The 15,518-nt window shown below is 37.1% G+C and overlaps 2 protein-coding genes across 3 annotated transcripts; one reads left to right on the top strand and one right to left on the bottom strand.

Moving 5' to 3' along the window:
* The first annotated feature begins 6,089 nt into the window (after positions 1 to 6,089).
* On the top strand, positions 6,090 to 7,307 carry LOC109244136. Its single transcript, XM_019411173.1, has one exon. The coding sequence runs from the start codon at positions 6,295 to 6,297 to the stop codon at positions 7,048 to 7,050; it is 756 nt and encodes a 251-aa protein (XP_019266718.1). The 5' UTR covers positions 6,090 to 6,294; the 3' UTR covers positions 7,051 to 7,307.
* Positions 7,308 to 8,604: 1,297 nt separating this feature from the next.
* LOC109244135 lies at positions 8,605 to 14,671 on the bottom strand. Of its 2 annotated transcripts, XR_002070672.1 has the most exons (6): positions 14,459 to 14,671; positions 13,924 to 13,991; positions 10,501 to 13,834; positions 9,858 to 9,918; positions 9,121 to 9,225; positions 8,952 to 9,040 (listed from the first exon to the last, which is right to left on the bottom strand). XR_002070672.1 is itself a non-coding variant. In XM_019411172.1 (5 exons), the coding sequence occupies exons 1-5, from the start codon at positions 14,583 to 14,585 to the stop codon at positions 8,890 to 8,892; spliced, it is 3,741 nt and encodes a 1,246-aa protein (XP_019266717.1). In that variant the 5' UTR covers positions 14,586 to 14,671; the 3' UTR covers positions 8,605 to 8,889. The 2 variants fall into 2 exon arrangements, 1 of the variants encoding a protein (XP_019266717.1); XM_019411172.1 differs by lacking the exon at positions 9,121 to 9,225 and having other exon boundaries at positions 8,605 to 9,040.
* Between the last annotated feature and the right edge of the window lie 847 nt (positions 14,672 to 15,518).

The following is a 15,518-nucleotide window of genomic DNA, read 5'->3' as shown; positions in this document are numbered from 1 at the left end:
ATACAAAGCATCAAATTCCTGTGTCATGGCATTCTGCCAGGCAGGATATGCTGCAGCCTCTTCATATGAAGTTGGCTCTCTATCATTGCAAATGTTTTCTACAATATGCTGACTATTAGGATGTAGGGCATCATAAGTGGTATGGTTATTTCCAGAAGACATGGCATGGGCAGAAAAATTTGCAATGCACTTCAGATTTGGTATCTTATAAACATAATCATTTAGATGAGATGGCAATCTATGCTCCCTATTGGATCTCCTGAAGGTTGGTTGTCCTGCCAAAGATTGAGGGGATGAGACCAGATCTTGCAGTTGGTCTGCTGGAATTTGAGACTCATGACTAGGGGACATAGAGGGGAACACATCAGAGGAAGTGTTGGAATTTGAGGGACTGGTAGCTTCCTGGTTATTGACGTTTTCACTATTGTGATTATGTAGTGGAACATCAGTAGAAACAGGGGAATTCTCAAAGAATGGTATATTAGGAAGAATAGATGGAATGCTTGATGTATAGTTAAGAGTGAAGGGGAAAACTGATTCACAAAATGTAACATCTCGAGAAACATGTATTTTCCTAGTGGCCAGACTTAGTACCTTGTACCCCTTTGTACCAAAAGGATATCCTACAAATACATGTGGACTGGTTCTTGGTTCTAGTTTATCTCTGAATGGCTTTGGTACTGTGGGGTAGCACAAGCACCCAAAACTTCTCAAGTGAGAGTAGTTTGGCTTTCTTTTGTATAACAGTTCAAAGGGACACTTGTTCTTTAGAGGGATGATTGGTAATCTGTTAATCAAGTATGTTGCTGTCAGGACACACTCTCCCCAATATTTTAATGGCAATCTGGATTGAAAAAGGAGTGCTCTAGCTACTTCAAGAAGATATTTATGTTTCCTTTCCACTACACCATTTTGTTGTGGTGTATAAGGACAAGTTTTCTGGTGATTAATTCCTTTGGATTGGAAGAAGGTGGCAGCTTCATTGTTATTAAATTCCAGACCATTATCAGATCTTACACACTTGACAGTTGTCTTGAATTGGTTTTCCACCATGGCTGTAAAGGCCTTTATTATCTGCAAGGCATTGCTTTTGCAACTTAGGAGGTGTGTCCAGGTGGACCTACTGTAGTCATCTACCAGGGTTAGGAAATATTTGAAGTTATTGTGTGTGGACACATGATAAGGGCCCCACAAATCCACATGAAGTATCTCAAAGATCTCAGTAGTTTCTGTTGTTCTTTGGGGAAAAGGAAGTCTGGATTGTCTTGCCATGGGACAAATATTGCATGTAAAAGGCTGTTTGCTAGAAAAGGTTACAGGTATAGCAGGAATTCCTTTCATTTTACTAAAAGGCACATGGCCAAGTCTGAAATGCCACAGAACATCTAGATTACTAATATGAGATGAAACAGAAAACAAAGTAGGGCTACTGTCTTTATTCTTGGTGTTGTGAATGGAATTATTTACAATTGAGAGTGTATTGAAGGGCTGAGTTAGACAGTGTACACCCCTTACATCACTAGAATGAATTGAAAGACAGGAAGGACTACATTTCTGTTTGGAACTACCTTTCTTCAGGCACCTGGAGCAAAGAAAGTATAAGCCATCCAGCAACTTACCAATCTCCAGAGGCCTCTTCAGTGAAGGGGCCTGCAGCAGACAGGAAGTGTCTGAGAATGATGCAATACATTTTAAATGAACTGCCAAGGAACTGATGGAAACCAAATTGAATTTGAATGAAGGAATGAACAAAACTTTGTACAGGATGATTTCAGGTGTTAGGAATACACTTCCAATTTCACTTACTCTGACTTTATAGCCATTTGGAAGTTTTACTAATAGAGGATAAGGGAGATTCACTATGTTGTGCAGTTGAGATTTATCAAAGGTCATGTGGTGTGATGCCCCGGAATCTAAAATCCACAAGTCAGCCTTTGCATTAAAACATCTACATGATGGGTTGTCAAAGTCAATTGAAGAAGTGCAAGCAATCATACCTGCAAGGTTCATTGATGTTCCACTGGCCATGTTAGCACTAGCTGAGCCTTCTCCAATGCTTCCCGTCTGAAAATGTTTCAACAGGCTGACAATCTGTCCATATTGCTCTTTTGTAAGGTTGACATGTTGGTTTTGGCTTTCTCCTTGGGACTCTAGTTTTTCTCCTTCCTCAACGCTTGTCACTGCATTTGCTGTGACATTTCTTCCCCTATTGAACCTTGTATTGTTGATTGTACCCTTGCGTACCCTGCCTATGTTGCTGTTGTGATCCTTGATTGAAGCTTTGAGGATAACCATGGAGTTTATAACATTTGTCCTTAGTGTGACCTTGTCGTTTGCAGTAGTCACAGAAAGGTCGAGCCCTATTGTTCACATTTTGCTTTCCAGTTCCAGCAGTATAGTTTGTTTTAAAATTTCTTTCTCCCAGGTTTACATTCAGTGCTGTAGAATCAATGTCCAACTGATTTCTGGGCTTAAACTCCCTCTGTTTTTCTTCCTGTATAAGGAGAGCAAATGTTTGTGCCATATTTGGTAACGGGTTCATCATAAGTATACTTCCTCGAACAACTGTATATATCTCATTAAGCCCCATTAAGAACTGTATGAGTCTCCTATCTTGTTCTGCTTTATGCATATTCTCCTTCGCTCCACAGGTGCATATGCAGTTACAATGAGCCTTAACACTTAGAGTATTCAATTCCTCCCAGAGTTTCTTCATCTTCGTGTAGTATCCAGTGATATCAAGTACTCCCTGGCTTAAATCGTTGATTTCCTTCTGGATTTGGTACAATTTTGCCCCATTCGTCTGATCATATCGATCCTGAAGCTCTTTCCACAATTCGACGGAATCATTCACATATTCAACACTGTCAGCTATATCCCTCGATAGAGAATTCAGAATCCACGAGGTGACCATATCATCACATCTTTCCCACTGGCGAAAGAATGGAGAACTCGCAAGAGGTTTTTGAGTATCTCCAGTAATAAACCCTAGTTTATTCTTCACGGAGAGGGCTCTGAGTACACTCCTCCTCCAGGAGCGATATCCAAGTCCATCAAAAGGCACTGGAACTAAACTAGACCCTGGACTATCGGAAGGATGTATGTAAAATGGACTCCCAGCGTCGATTGTTGTCTGTATCGTTGCTGTTGTCGTGGCAGTGGTTGTTTCATCAACTTGATCTGTGATCGCCATGAGTATTTTGTGATAAATCTGCGAATGATAGTCACAGTGTTCTTCGTACAGTCGAAAATCCTTCAATTCGACAACGGATCGTCACTGCATGTGCTCGATCCAGATTTTTTCCCAAATCGTGATTATCAAAAATTGTAAGGAACCCTAGTTGCTCGAGTCACCTGAAGATAGCAAAGAAAGGAAAAAAAAATATGATGCGTGGTCGTTGATCGGACCTCCACTCTGATACCATGAGAAAAGGTTTGAGAGATGGAGGAGCTCCGAGCTCCTTCCAATGGAAGTCGAGGAAGTTTCTCGAAGAGAGAGAGAATGAAGAGGGGAAGAGTAAAGTCGGTTTAACCAAAAAGATATTTTTCCCAAAAAAACTAAAAGAAAAGTATTTCTCAGTACATATATACATATTGACTACTAACTAATAATGCTGACTCAGCATTTGATACAAATAGATATACAGTGATATACACAAAATATACACAGGAATATACAGTACATTGATGTTCTCAATAGAACTCATTTTTATTGATCCGAGAAAAAATAAGTTCAGAGGGGCAAACACCATTTCGACCAATTCCAAGACATATATGCACAATTCGAAATGGCAAATAGTAATCATTACTGATAAATTATACAATAAAATTCCCCAAACATTTAAGTCAAGGTTACATTTTGTTTAACGAAGTTAGTAGTTATAAACCAAATATTCGTTGAACGTACAAAGTAATATGTAGGAAATTTTTTATTTTCATGGAATTCAGTCCATATATGGAAGCATAATGTAGCAAAATATAGTCTTTATTTGGGGCGACATGTTACATCAAGAGTTAGAAGGCGTTCAATTGGATAAAAAAATAAAGAAAATAAAGAAAAAAAAATTCTTTTAAATCTCAGGAAGATTTACTAATTCTGCCATCTTACACAGGAGAAAAAAAAAAAAACTTGTCTCGTCAAAAAAGTCAACTTGAGAAAACAATTGAATCATTTTAATTTACTACTATTTCTTATCTACAGGAGTAACAAATGGAGTTTGACTTTTCTTTTTTTTTTTTTTAAGAAAAAAAAAAGAAAAAAAGGAAGGTTTGATCCATCATTAAATGTGCAGAGTATGGAGAACAGCGATATGGACAGTAAATAAGTGAGTTTAATTCGTTGACAAAAGTGGGAAAATATTTCTTTATTGTTCTTTTTATTTAATGTCTCGAGTCGGGTATTTTCATGTAAAATAAGATAGACAAATTTGGATGTTTACGAAAAGTAGGTTTTTCCACATGGGAGGTTTAGTTATTAGGCTGCGTAGCCACAGCAGAACCATACACAACAGCTGTACTGAAAGCTGTGAGAATATATTAAAGAAAAAAGAGAGCGAGAAATAATTAAAAAAGAAAATATATCTCATAAATTACAAAAAGAGAATAATTAATGCATATAGTAGGAAACTAGAACATGCTTGAACATGTTAGAAATTTCAATATCATTAATGAAATTTGTGTAGAGTCTAATGTCTTATTGACTTTATTATTAAATTCGAAAAAATGGGGTCGAATGCCAGCTTTGCTTAGTTCCTCATTGTTGAATCTATTAAATGAAACTTAGGTATGCAATAGCTTCGTAATTGAGTTGTCATCGTATATTTCACATGTTCTATATTTTGCTTATTTTGAAGAAAAAAAAGTCTTGCCTTCTTCTCTATCGAATCTTTTTTCACACAGAAAGATAGTAATAAAGATTTTGTTTTATTATTTGTGACAATTATATAGATGAAATTGATGTGAGTGTTAAAACTTTCATATATAAAATATTTCAGTATATTTTGCCTAAGTGTATTCAAATGAGTATTTGACTTGTTAAACATTAGAGTGTGAGTGTTATACGTATGTGTTGAATGAGACGAGGCCAAAAAGAATTTGGAAATACATTTACGTGCATTGTATTCGAAGTTTGCTTTTAGACAAAAGCTTCATTATTAAGTTGCCGGTTAATTAAGGCTAATCAATGTCATTGCATTTGGCCTTTTTTTTTCTTTTTCTTTTTCTTTTTCTTTTTCTTTTGGGGGATAATAATCTGCAAATTGGAATCAATCATCTCCCTGCAATAATCTCCGACCCTACCCTTTGGACCCATCACCCCACATTTCTTCAAGAAAAATAAAAAGAAAAAGAAAAAAGCGTAATTGCAGACAGGAAAAGATGGATTATCATCTTGCTCCCAAAACTCGGTCGTCTTTAAACCGAGAAGCAAAATGAAATTAGTTAAAGAATAATATAAAGTGAACTCTCAATTTTCTTCTTAACTATAAAATTTATTCAGTACTCGTGTAATTACAACATTTACATAACCGAAAAACCAACAACAGAAAAGTGTCTATCCAAGTGTATGTGCTCATACTCTAGAGGAGGTCGGCTACTAATAATTAGAATATACTCTAGGTAAAAATACATAAATTTAGTATATAAACTTTAAATAGCTACTCCTCCCATTTCAGTTTATGTGAAATTATTTCCTTTTCGGTTTGTTTCAAAAAGAATGACACATTTCTAAATTTGGAAATAATTTAACTTAAACTTCCAATTTTACAGAAACTTGTATAACCACACAAATACGCTAGACTCTTTTTTGATTTGTTTAGAACCACAAATTCCAAAAATATTATTTTTTGTTAAACTCTCTGCTGAATCAGAAAGGTTCACATAAATTGAAACTGGGGAGTATATCTTATCTAAATGTTGTAAAAAAAAAAGGTATCATCGTGATCGTATAAAATTGTAAGCCGGTTTTACTAATACATCTTAAGTTGAATAAACAATAAAATAATTTTTATGTCATTTTTAGTGTGCACACATTGCTATTATCGCCTTAATTATATGGCAGAGGGAGAATAATATGTAGTAATATATACCACCAAAAAGACATACTCACTATAAAGCAAGCTAAACAACAAGAAGCACCGCTCCCATTGACGCATGCATGCTTTCTCCTATCCTTTTCTCTTCTTCTCTCCCCATTTTCTTCTTAACTATTTCCCTCCCATGCCCTGAATTCGCCGGAAAGTTTTGAACAGTACAGCTTTTCATTTCTCTTGTATATAAATTATATTGTATGTAAAGATGAAAGAAATTGTATTAAAATCATCTTTCACAATATCCAAATGCATCTTTTTCGGTATCCTCATATCAATACCTCTCCTCCTTTTTCTCTCTCATCGGAATTCTTTCTCCGCCCTCATCTCCACAACCACCACCACCACCACCACAACATCAAACTCCGATTCGGATCTCAAAATTCGACCCGGATACGCTACCTACGATTCCTACATCAAGAAACAGCTCAACAAGACCCTCAATCCGAAACTACGAAAAATATGGACAACCCGTGACTGGGACAGGAAAATTCAAGTTTTCTCAAAATTCTTCGGCCAGCTTAAAACTAGGAGCCTTCTTTCAGCTTCATCGAAAGTGCTCTGCATTGGTGCCCGAATGGGTCAGGAAGTTGAAGCGCTGAAGCGGGTCGGAGTATCCGATTCGATCGGAATGGATCTTGTACCGTACCCGCCGTTGGTAGTGAAGGGCGATTTTCATAATCAGCCGTTTGAAGATGAGACGTTTGATTTGGAATTTTCTAATGTTTTTGACCACGCGCTTTATCCGGAGAAATTCGTGTCGGAGATCGAACGGACGTTGAAGGCCGGCGGAGTTTGTGTTTTGCACGTGGCGTTATCTAAGCGGTCGGATAAGTATTCGGCGAACGATTTGTATAGTGTTGAGCCGTTGAAGAAACTGTTTAAGCGGTCCGAGTTGGTTCATACTCGAACCGTTGATGGATTCGGTTTGGATACCGAAGTTGTTTTCAGGAAAAAGAGTTGATCGAACCGGTTCGGATATTTTTTATTTTTTCTTTTTCTTTTTTTCCAGGTTGGAGTAATGCTGGACATTAAATTCTTTTTGGACTTTAGTTAGTAGTTGTAGGACAATATAACTTTTATTCTTTGAAGAACAAGTTGGGTATCCTTTTCTCTGTCTGTGGCTGACTTTTTGGTTATTGCTATGTGCCTTTATCATTATTACTTCTATTTTTATTTTTTTTATACAAAGAAAAATAATACAAAAGAACTTCATTCTTATTTTTTATTTTTGTCATTGGTAATAGCTCCAATCCAAAGACATTTTCCCTCACTACAAACTGAAATGGTGAGAGTTCTTTTTTTATCTTTTAAATCTAAATATTTTAGTAATAGAATTACCTAAAATCAGAAATCTGCAATATAACTAGGTCTCAATTCCAAGCAAATTAAAATTAACTAGGGCTCAGTTCCAAGCAGATTAACATTAGTTATAGCATTAAATGTTTCTTATATTTTACACTGACATTTTCAATAGTTTTATGTTAATTGTCAGTTTATTGTAATGCTTCTCTTTTATGGGTTCTTTCACATTTCTTACATTTTTTACTGACATATTCAATAGTTTTATATTAGTTGTCAATTTATTGTAATGCTTCTCTTTTATACGTTCTTTAGCATTTCTTACATTTTTCAGTGGTAAAATAAGCAAAGCTCGTAGAGGTTAGGAATGTAATATGAAGAAACAACAACAAAATTGATATAGTTAAATTCAAAAGAAAAGACTACCATAAAAAAGTATTCTATCAGAAATGAAATTCATTTGTTGTACGCTTTTGAAAAAAAGAAAGGTAGCTAACTAATACTTATAGCCTGTTTGGCCAAGCTTTTTTTTTTTAGCCAAAAGTGTTTTTTTTTTTTTTTGTCAAAAGCATTTTTGGCCAAAAATTGTGGCAAAAAATTTGGTGTATTTGGCCAAGCTTTTGGAAGGGAAAAAAATGCTTTTGAGGAGAAGCAGAAAAAAGTAGTTTCTCTCCAAAAGCACTTTTCTGATAAGTACTTTTGAGAAAAATACACCTAGAAGTAGTTTTCAAAAGCTTGGCAAACACTAATTACTGCTCAAAAGTGATTTTTCTAATTAATTAGCCAAACACAAACAACTTCTCACCAAAAACACTTTTTTTAAAAGTACTTTTGAGAAAAGCACTTCCCAAAATAATGATTTTAGAAGCTTGGCCAAACGGGCTATAAATGTCCAACGGAAGTGGAACGATGACAGCTGAACATAGAATAAATTACTCATTTTTTCAATCAAAGCATGATGCGTCAACGACGGGCACAAGATTTCTTTATTTTTAATTGTCAATATCACTTTCGGCCATGAATGCTGGCTAAGCACTCAAATTAGTTTCTGACTTTTTTCTTTTTCTTCACTTTTCTAATCCCCTTAAATGGCTCATATCACTCGAATCTGGATTAATCAAACCAGTAAGTTTCTTCTAATAATAAATTTCGTCAACCACAGCAAAGGTATCTTTCTTTAGGTTTCAACTATTGAATGAATTACACAGACACAACGTAATCAATATCAGACAAAATTCCAATACCAGAGAACCAAAATCACGTCATGTGCATGGATATAAATCGGTGTACAATGTAAACCTGATTAACCTTTAATTAATGATAATACATAAGTACGTACAGGCAAAAAATAACACTTTTCCCCTTGTTTTTCTTTTTCTTGTTGCTTCGGAAAGCCCAAGGTGACAGACGATTAAAGAGGGAGGAGGGTGCTATGGACGGCTTGATTTTGTACCAAAATTTGGGTTTGGGTTCAGTTCACCTGCAACCAAGGAGATGGGAGTTACTGGTTCCAAGCGTCTGCTAGACTATCAGGGACAACATCAACAGGCTGACTTTCTTCATCTTGACTTTGAGCAGCTATAACCTTAGCCTTCTTGAAACGGCTAGAGCTTCTCAGGATCATATCTATGGTTATGTCCTGACCTAAAAAGCTGTTGGAATATACAGTGATCATAAGCACCAGGAATTTCATAAATAAATAAAAAAATATACATGGATAACTTAGACAAACTCATTGTCTATTCCATCTGTGCTAAATCATTTGCTCTAACACCAGAGTTTCTGACATGCAAATATTCCCATCCCATCTTATAAGACTAAGAGTATAACATTCCACCTGTCATTAACAGCCTTTACCAATCAGACACTCATTTAACTGTTGTGCACAAGTTACACAGTCACAAAGTAGAGGAATGAAAGAGATAATAGCTTTTGAGCAAAGAAAAAATTTATCAAGTACAATAATTTAACATAATATTTTACGGCAACACATACAGGCAGAATTTACCACCAGATCAAGCTACTGCCTAGTGGTTAAGAGCAAAATTCAGAACAAAGAGTAGGATAAAGAATTTTACCATTCATAAGCCATAATCTACCATTAGAAAGAACCATGTGTAACTAAAGAAAGTACGGACACAATCCCAGCTTGCACATGGAGGTGAATTTGTAGAGAAAGGAATAGAAGATTTTTTGACGATGAAAAGTAGTCAATTTTGAATGTCAAATCTAAAGGTATTATGTCGATATCTTTTTAGTGTAGATTAGAATGGGTAAATGATGCTGAAACGTTTTCCAAGTTCATAGAATCTCTTGTATAGGCAATCTGGTAACTTTTCTCAGTTTTTCACTTGTAATATTTTGGATGCAAACATAGCACCTCCTTAGTGCTGATTTAAACATCGATGCACATTTAAAAATGAACCATGTTTAACTAAGGGCTTTAAGAAAAAAATTAAGAGATCTCACACTTGCTTTGATTTGACCTTACGCTTTGCACCAGCATCTTCGTGTTTTGCAACATTAGCTCCTATCAAGTCAACATAGGGAAGTAGAAATTAGCTTATAAACGGAATGAAGAATGGAGAACAAGAAATTATAGAATGTATTTGAGATATATGTTGCATTGATTTTTTATCCATCAGCAAAATAAGGAGTCCTTCTCTATATGGCCAACTGGAGAATGTACTTGAGATATATGTTGCATTGATTTTTTATCCATCAGCAAAATAAGGAGTCCTCTATATTACCATAGGAATGAGTACGCCCATAAAGTAGAAATGAAGAACTTCACGTTTTCCTTTAAATCCTAGCGGCTAGCCTGTCAGGGGAGGAGGATAGGGTGGGAGTTGATTCGGTGTTGTTTGGAAATCAGAAGAATGGCAGCCACAGAGCTCAGTGCTTATGTTACCTGGCCTTCTGTTTAGCAAAATTTTCAATTGGTTTGATATGATATTATACCAAGCCTTACAGATTGTTTATCACCCTAACATGAGTCACTTGGCTTTTTTTGAGTAAAAGGACTCAAATTTTTGTGGATGTCAATGGAATAAGAACATATTTGACTGTCTAGACATGCAAGGAAATTTTAGCAGATTAAATTTGCAATTACCATTTGGAGTAGAAGCCTGACTTATTTCACTTCCTTCAACTGAGTAGCCAGAAGAGGATGAATAATCAGATGGAGTCTCAGTCGCAGAATCAGAATTTCCACCCCCCTTACTGCCAGACCTTCTCGATCTACTATCCCCAAATTTAGGCCCTGATGTAGGAAGCACTCCTCTCTTTGGTGTACAATCCTCGAGGTCTCCAGTTCTCATTTTTGTATTTTTGGTAGCCAAACTTTGGATTTCTGAACCTGTTTGCTGTCTTCTGTTCTCGGGGAATCTATCAGAACCTCTTGAGCTTGAGCTGGACATAGATTCGTCCATAGGTTCTTTACAATCCTTTTCGGAAGCAGGAGCATCAAAAGTTGCAAGCTTTCCAGTGTCTTCAAGAGTTTTACCTCCCTGAACACTTAAGTGACTTGGAACTGTCACCTCAGTTCTTGAGTTCAAAATATCTTCCGAAGTGCTCCCAGAAATCACTCCATCCTTCTTCGATTTTCTGCCAGCTTTTATGTTTCTGTTTGATTTCGTTGGTTTCTTTGATGCAACTTCACCCTGTTGTTGACCAGGAATAAAATATTTCTTGAAGTTTATACTCTCGCTTTTATCAGTATTAATTTCAGGCTCGTGAGTCTCCTCTAACTTACCCTTGGCTAAAGGATGAGATGACACACGAAAAGAGTTAGCATCCCTTAGCTCCTTCCCAGAACTCTTTGAATTGGAATCAGTACCGGGATTTCTCTGATTTTCGAACTTGGTAATATCCAACTGATCAACATTACTATTTTTACCTGACTCAATTATCTCCATTGGCTCTGGCAGAGGGCTCACGTCTATCGGGTTATCATTTGAAGCTGCTAATTCTTTGTGACTGACTTCCTGGTCTTGAATAGCCAAATCGGATTTGCTCTTCTTAGAACTTAGGCTCTTTTTGGTTTTGGTTTTGGTTTTCAGTTTCCTTTCTACAAGGCTTACAGTCTCCTGATTTTTACCAGTTTGGTTAAGCAGCAAATGCTCAACCTCATTTTCCTTCTCCTCAACAGGAAGAAGCTCTGCCTCAATGAGAGTTGTCTTCTCAACGTGTTGATGAGAACCTGCAGCATAGGCAATCTTTGACTCTTGTTCTGAAGCTCCCTTACTTTCGGTGGCGGGCAATGCATCTTTATCTTGATTAGACCCTTGAAAGAAATTATTAGCAGGAGGATCATGCATTGCCGAAGGGGCACATGAAACATCAATATTACTGGTGGCAACCTCCTTCCTTTTTGCCTTCTTTTTCTTACTTCGACCAGAGTTTTCATGTCCTTCAGCAACCTTCACATCAGATGGAGCTGCAGAGACAGTTTCCACTTCTTTAATGGTCATTTCTGCTTTGGCATGATCTGAAGATTTGCATGTTGCAGATTGAACTTGCATGAGATCCTTGTTATGAGACGACCCTTTCACCTCTGTATCTAGACTAATCTGCAGCTTTCCAGCATCAGACGAAATTTCAACTTTCTTACTCTGCTCAGTTACAGGACCAGCTATAGGTCCATTTCCTGCAACTAAAGAGGGGCAGTTCACCCTACTGTCATCCTCTCCATCTAATTGATCAGGAATCTTTTTAGCAGATTGCCTGCGACTCTTTTTCTTCCGCTTCGTGCTGCTTGCATTTCCAGATTCAATGTTCCCCTTGTCATCCAATGACTTTTCAGCTGAGAGAAATTGTTCTTCAGTTGCCCCAGTTGCTTTGTTGTTATCTGAAGGAAGGGAGGTCTCAGCACCTTGAGTAACTGACAACTTGCCTCTTTTCCCTATTTCGTTTATATCAGTTTTTGGCACAATACTTCCACCAGCCTTTGTAGTTGCATCACCAGAACCATCATGGCGGACTATATCTTGCTCAGATGCACTATTAGTTTTAGAAGCCTCAACAATATTTTTCATATCTAACTCATGACGACGAGTTGACTTCTTGGCCTTGCTTTTCTTCCTCCCAATTCTATTCTCTGCTGCTCCTTGCGAATGTGCCAAAAGGAAGGAAGACACTGGATCCTTGGTACTTGCATCGCCCAACGTCTCACTCATCTGCATTTCAAAATCACAGTTCGATGTCAGCTCCTCTTGTTCTCCAGTTGTATTAGCACCATCAGTTCTTGGTTCATTATCTCCTGAGAGAACAGATTCACACATAGGTCGGCCAACTGAATTCATTTCATAGAACTCCTTGCTGACTGGTGCTGGCCACTCTTTGTTTGAAGTATGATTTTTAACTGGAGATGTTTCTTGGAGTCCAGATTGAGTAACATGAATAGAAGAGTCAACATCAGTCAACTTGTCAGAGATCTTCATTTCAACTCCTTCAGTTTGCTCAAACCTCCTATTCCCCTCAAGTTTTTCATCGGAACTCAGAACCATACAGGCAACTTCATCATGGCACATGGATGAGTCCTTTCCCTTCTTCTTTTTGCTCTTCTTATGGGCTGTATCTGTTCCCACAGATTGGTCTCTCAATGCTTCTGCTAAAGCTGACTTCATTGGTCTAAGTGCTGTGGAGTTCTCTGGAATTGCGACCATCAAGACATCCCTATGATTGAACTCGGTGGGACCTGGACTGCTTTCCTTGCTACCCAATTTTTTCACTTCATTTTCAATGGTCCCAGACTCAGATGTTTCGTCAAGTGTATCATTGTTCCTATTTCCACATTGCTCATCCTGCACACCAGAGATTTCAGCACTTGCCCCACCCATCCTACATTTCTTATTTCCCAATTTTGATATCTTACTGGGATCAGAAGGTTGGTTTCTTAAAGGTTCAGCACTGGCATCTTTCAGTTTCATGTTTATAGTCACCCATTGTTCTTCATCACAATTTGTCGAAGTAGTATCATTTCCAACAATCTTATAATCAAAATCATCATTACCTACACCATGCTTTGAAGCGTGGGTATCTGTTACCGGGTGGTTGACTATATCTTCTGTATGCTTCATTTTACGCTTCTTTGCCACAGGACCAGCTCTAGGAGAAAGTTGCTGTGATTCATCCATGGGCTTCACACTCTTGAATTCACCAACAGCCTTGGCGACGTCCTTATGTTTCACGATGGAGCTTGATGCCAAGTTTCCGTGAGCCGGGTCAGGTACATTAGTACCAAAAACCTTCTGTTTAGCCATTGCTTTGAATGAATCACTAGGGAGAAGATAGTCAGCTCCAGTTTGCGGATATGTGATGCGAAGTAAGCCTTGGTCACAGCTAGAAGCATCAACAGAAAGAAACCAACCCTTTTTGATACCCTCAAAAACACTAGCGACAAGCATACTATCAGGCAGGTGATAATAATGTCCTTTCCGTTTCACCTGTTAGGAAATAGAAATAATTAAAATCATCATTACGATACAAGAATATACACAAGAAAAAATAGTGAGTTGGAGGATTAGAAACAAACCTTCACAGAAGAAATCTTCAACTCCCTCTTCTCAGGAAAGCACCTTAAATGTTCAAATACAATCTTTTCTGCATAACCATAACACAGAAGTGCATATCAGGCAATTGAACTTTTTAGTAACTTAATCATTCGTTGATCAAGAATTTAAATATCAATTATAAGCAAACTAGAACTAGCAAAGCAAAATTTTATACTCTGAACAATAAATGAATTTAAGTTATATACACATGACAATTTAAAGATTTTTTACATTATCAATGTATTTTACCTGTGATAACAAGGCCAATTTTACATTGTCAATGTATTTTACCTGTGATAACAAGGCCAATTACCATTTTACCATATTACCAATTAATATTTATCAAGAGATTTACCTAATTACCTAATAAGGGACCTGATTGTGTAAATTTTTTTTTTTAGTCATTTAATCTCATACAGAATTAACCAACATTTACCTTCTTGCCAGAGCAACACCCAACATAAATTCAGTGGGTGCAAAATGTATAAAACAGATGCCAGTATAAATAATAACTACCTTTGAGATCAGAGACATAATCGGAGTCGGAGACAATTAAAGCCAAGTGGGTATCAAGGTTGGTATCCACGAAAACCGTGTTGTACATCGTCTCAGGTTCGGTTTCTTCGCGACGCCGTTTTACCATGATTGCTCGACGGCTGCCGAGCTCCGGAAAAACTGACGATTAAAAGCTGAAATGACCAAGGGTTTTAGCTCCTGTGGGTGCGAATTAGGTGAAAATGAAATGATGGGTTTAACGCCCAATTGAAGGGGTCTTTGCCGCCAACTGTAATGGGCCTACCCTTGCTTTATTCAAAAGCCCAAAATTATACGAGGAAATCTCACTTTATACCCATTAAATTCAAACTATTTACCCTTTAATGCCCATGCCCAAAATATTTATACTCTTACCCATGCGATCCAAACTATTTACCCGGTTATTCATTTGGGTTTTAGGGTTTTGAGAAAATCACAGAATAGCAATTTGGGTGCGCTAGAAACTAATTTTTTCATCTGGGTGTTGTCCAAACCGGTTTGTTTCAAGAAATTGAGGACTAAATCGGGATTTTTTTAAGGATTTTCATGAAGTTACCTTGGAAGATGTAGAGGTTGCTTCTTCTTTGGAGAATCCTAGAGAATTAACCAGGTATTTTACCAAGAAATGTGCCAGGGCAGGAGCTGGGGTTGCACTTGTTGAGTAGAAATATTGAGATACAGCTACTGCTTTGCCTCCGAATCTGACGAGCATATCGTTTAGCTATTGTTGTAAGGATTTTGCAAGAGTAGAAAATACTTCTTCTACCATTAACAGAAGAGTTGATGGATTTTTTATTAGCTCAAACTAACGAAGATTATGTGGATCAATTCTGCTCCACTAACAAAAATGGCTAGTTTCAATTCTGCTCCACTTTTTCTTAATTGTTCTTTCCCTAGCTCTTGCTCTTGCCTTGGCTTAAAATTTTTATTTTGAAGATTTCTTGTTTGATTCAAAGTGGGTGCTGTTAAATATTGCTTATAATACCTTTTGGAAGTTCATACTGAAATTTGATAGCATTTGGAGCTGATTTGAGGTGATTGA

The sequence above is a fragment of the Nicotiana attenuata genome, unplaced genomic scaffold (genome assembly GCF_001879085.1).
Source record: "Nicotiana attenuata strain UT unplaced genomic scaffold, NIATTr2, whole genome shotgun sequence".
NCBI classification, from domain to species: domain Eukaryota; kingdom Viridiplantae; phylum Streptophyta; class Magnoliopsida; order Solanales; family Solanaceae; genus Nicotiana; species Nicotiana attenuata.
This window is presented reverse-complemented; position numbering and strand designations above follow the sequence as displayed.

Coding starts and splice junctions, on each gene's coding strand:
- LOC109244136 (XM_019411173.1), top strand. CDS start 6,295: ATGAAAGAAATTGTATTAAAATCATCTTTCACAATATCCAAATGCATC.
- LOC109244135 (XM_019411172.1), bottom strand. CDS start 14,585: ATGGTAAAACGGCGTCGCGAAGAAACCGAACCTGAGACGATGTACAAC. Junction 13,992..14,458: donor TTATGTCTCTGATCTCAAAG/GTAGTTATTATT, acceptor ATGGTTATGCAG/AAAAGATTGTATTTGAACAT. Junction 9,041..9,857: donor AAGGTCAAATCAAAGCAAGT/GTGAGATCTCTT, acceptor ATATTCCAACAG/CTTTTTAGGTCAGGACATAA.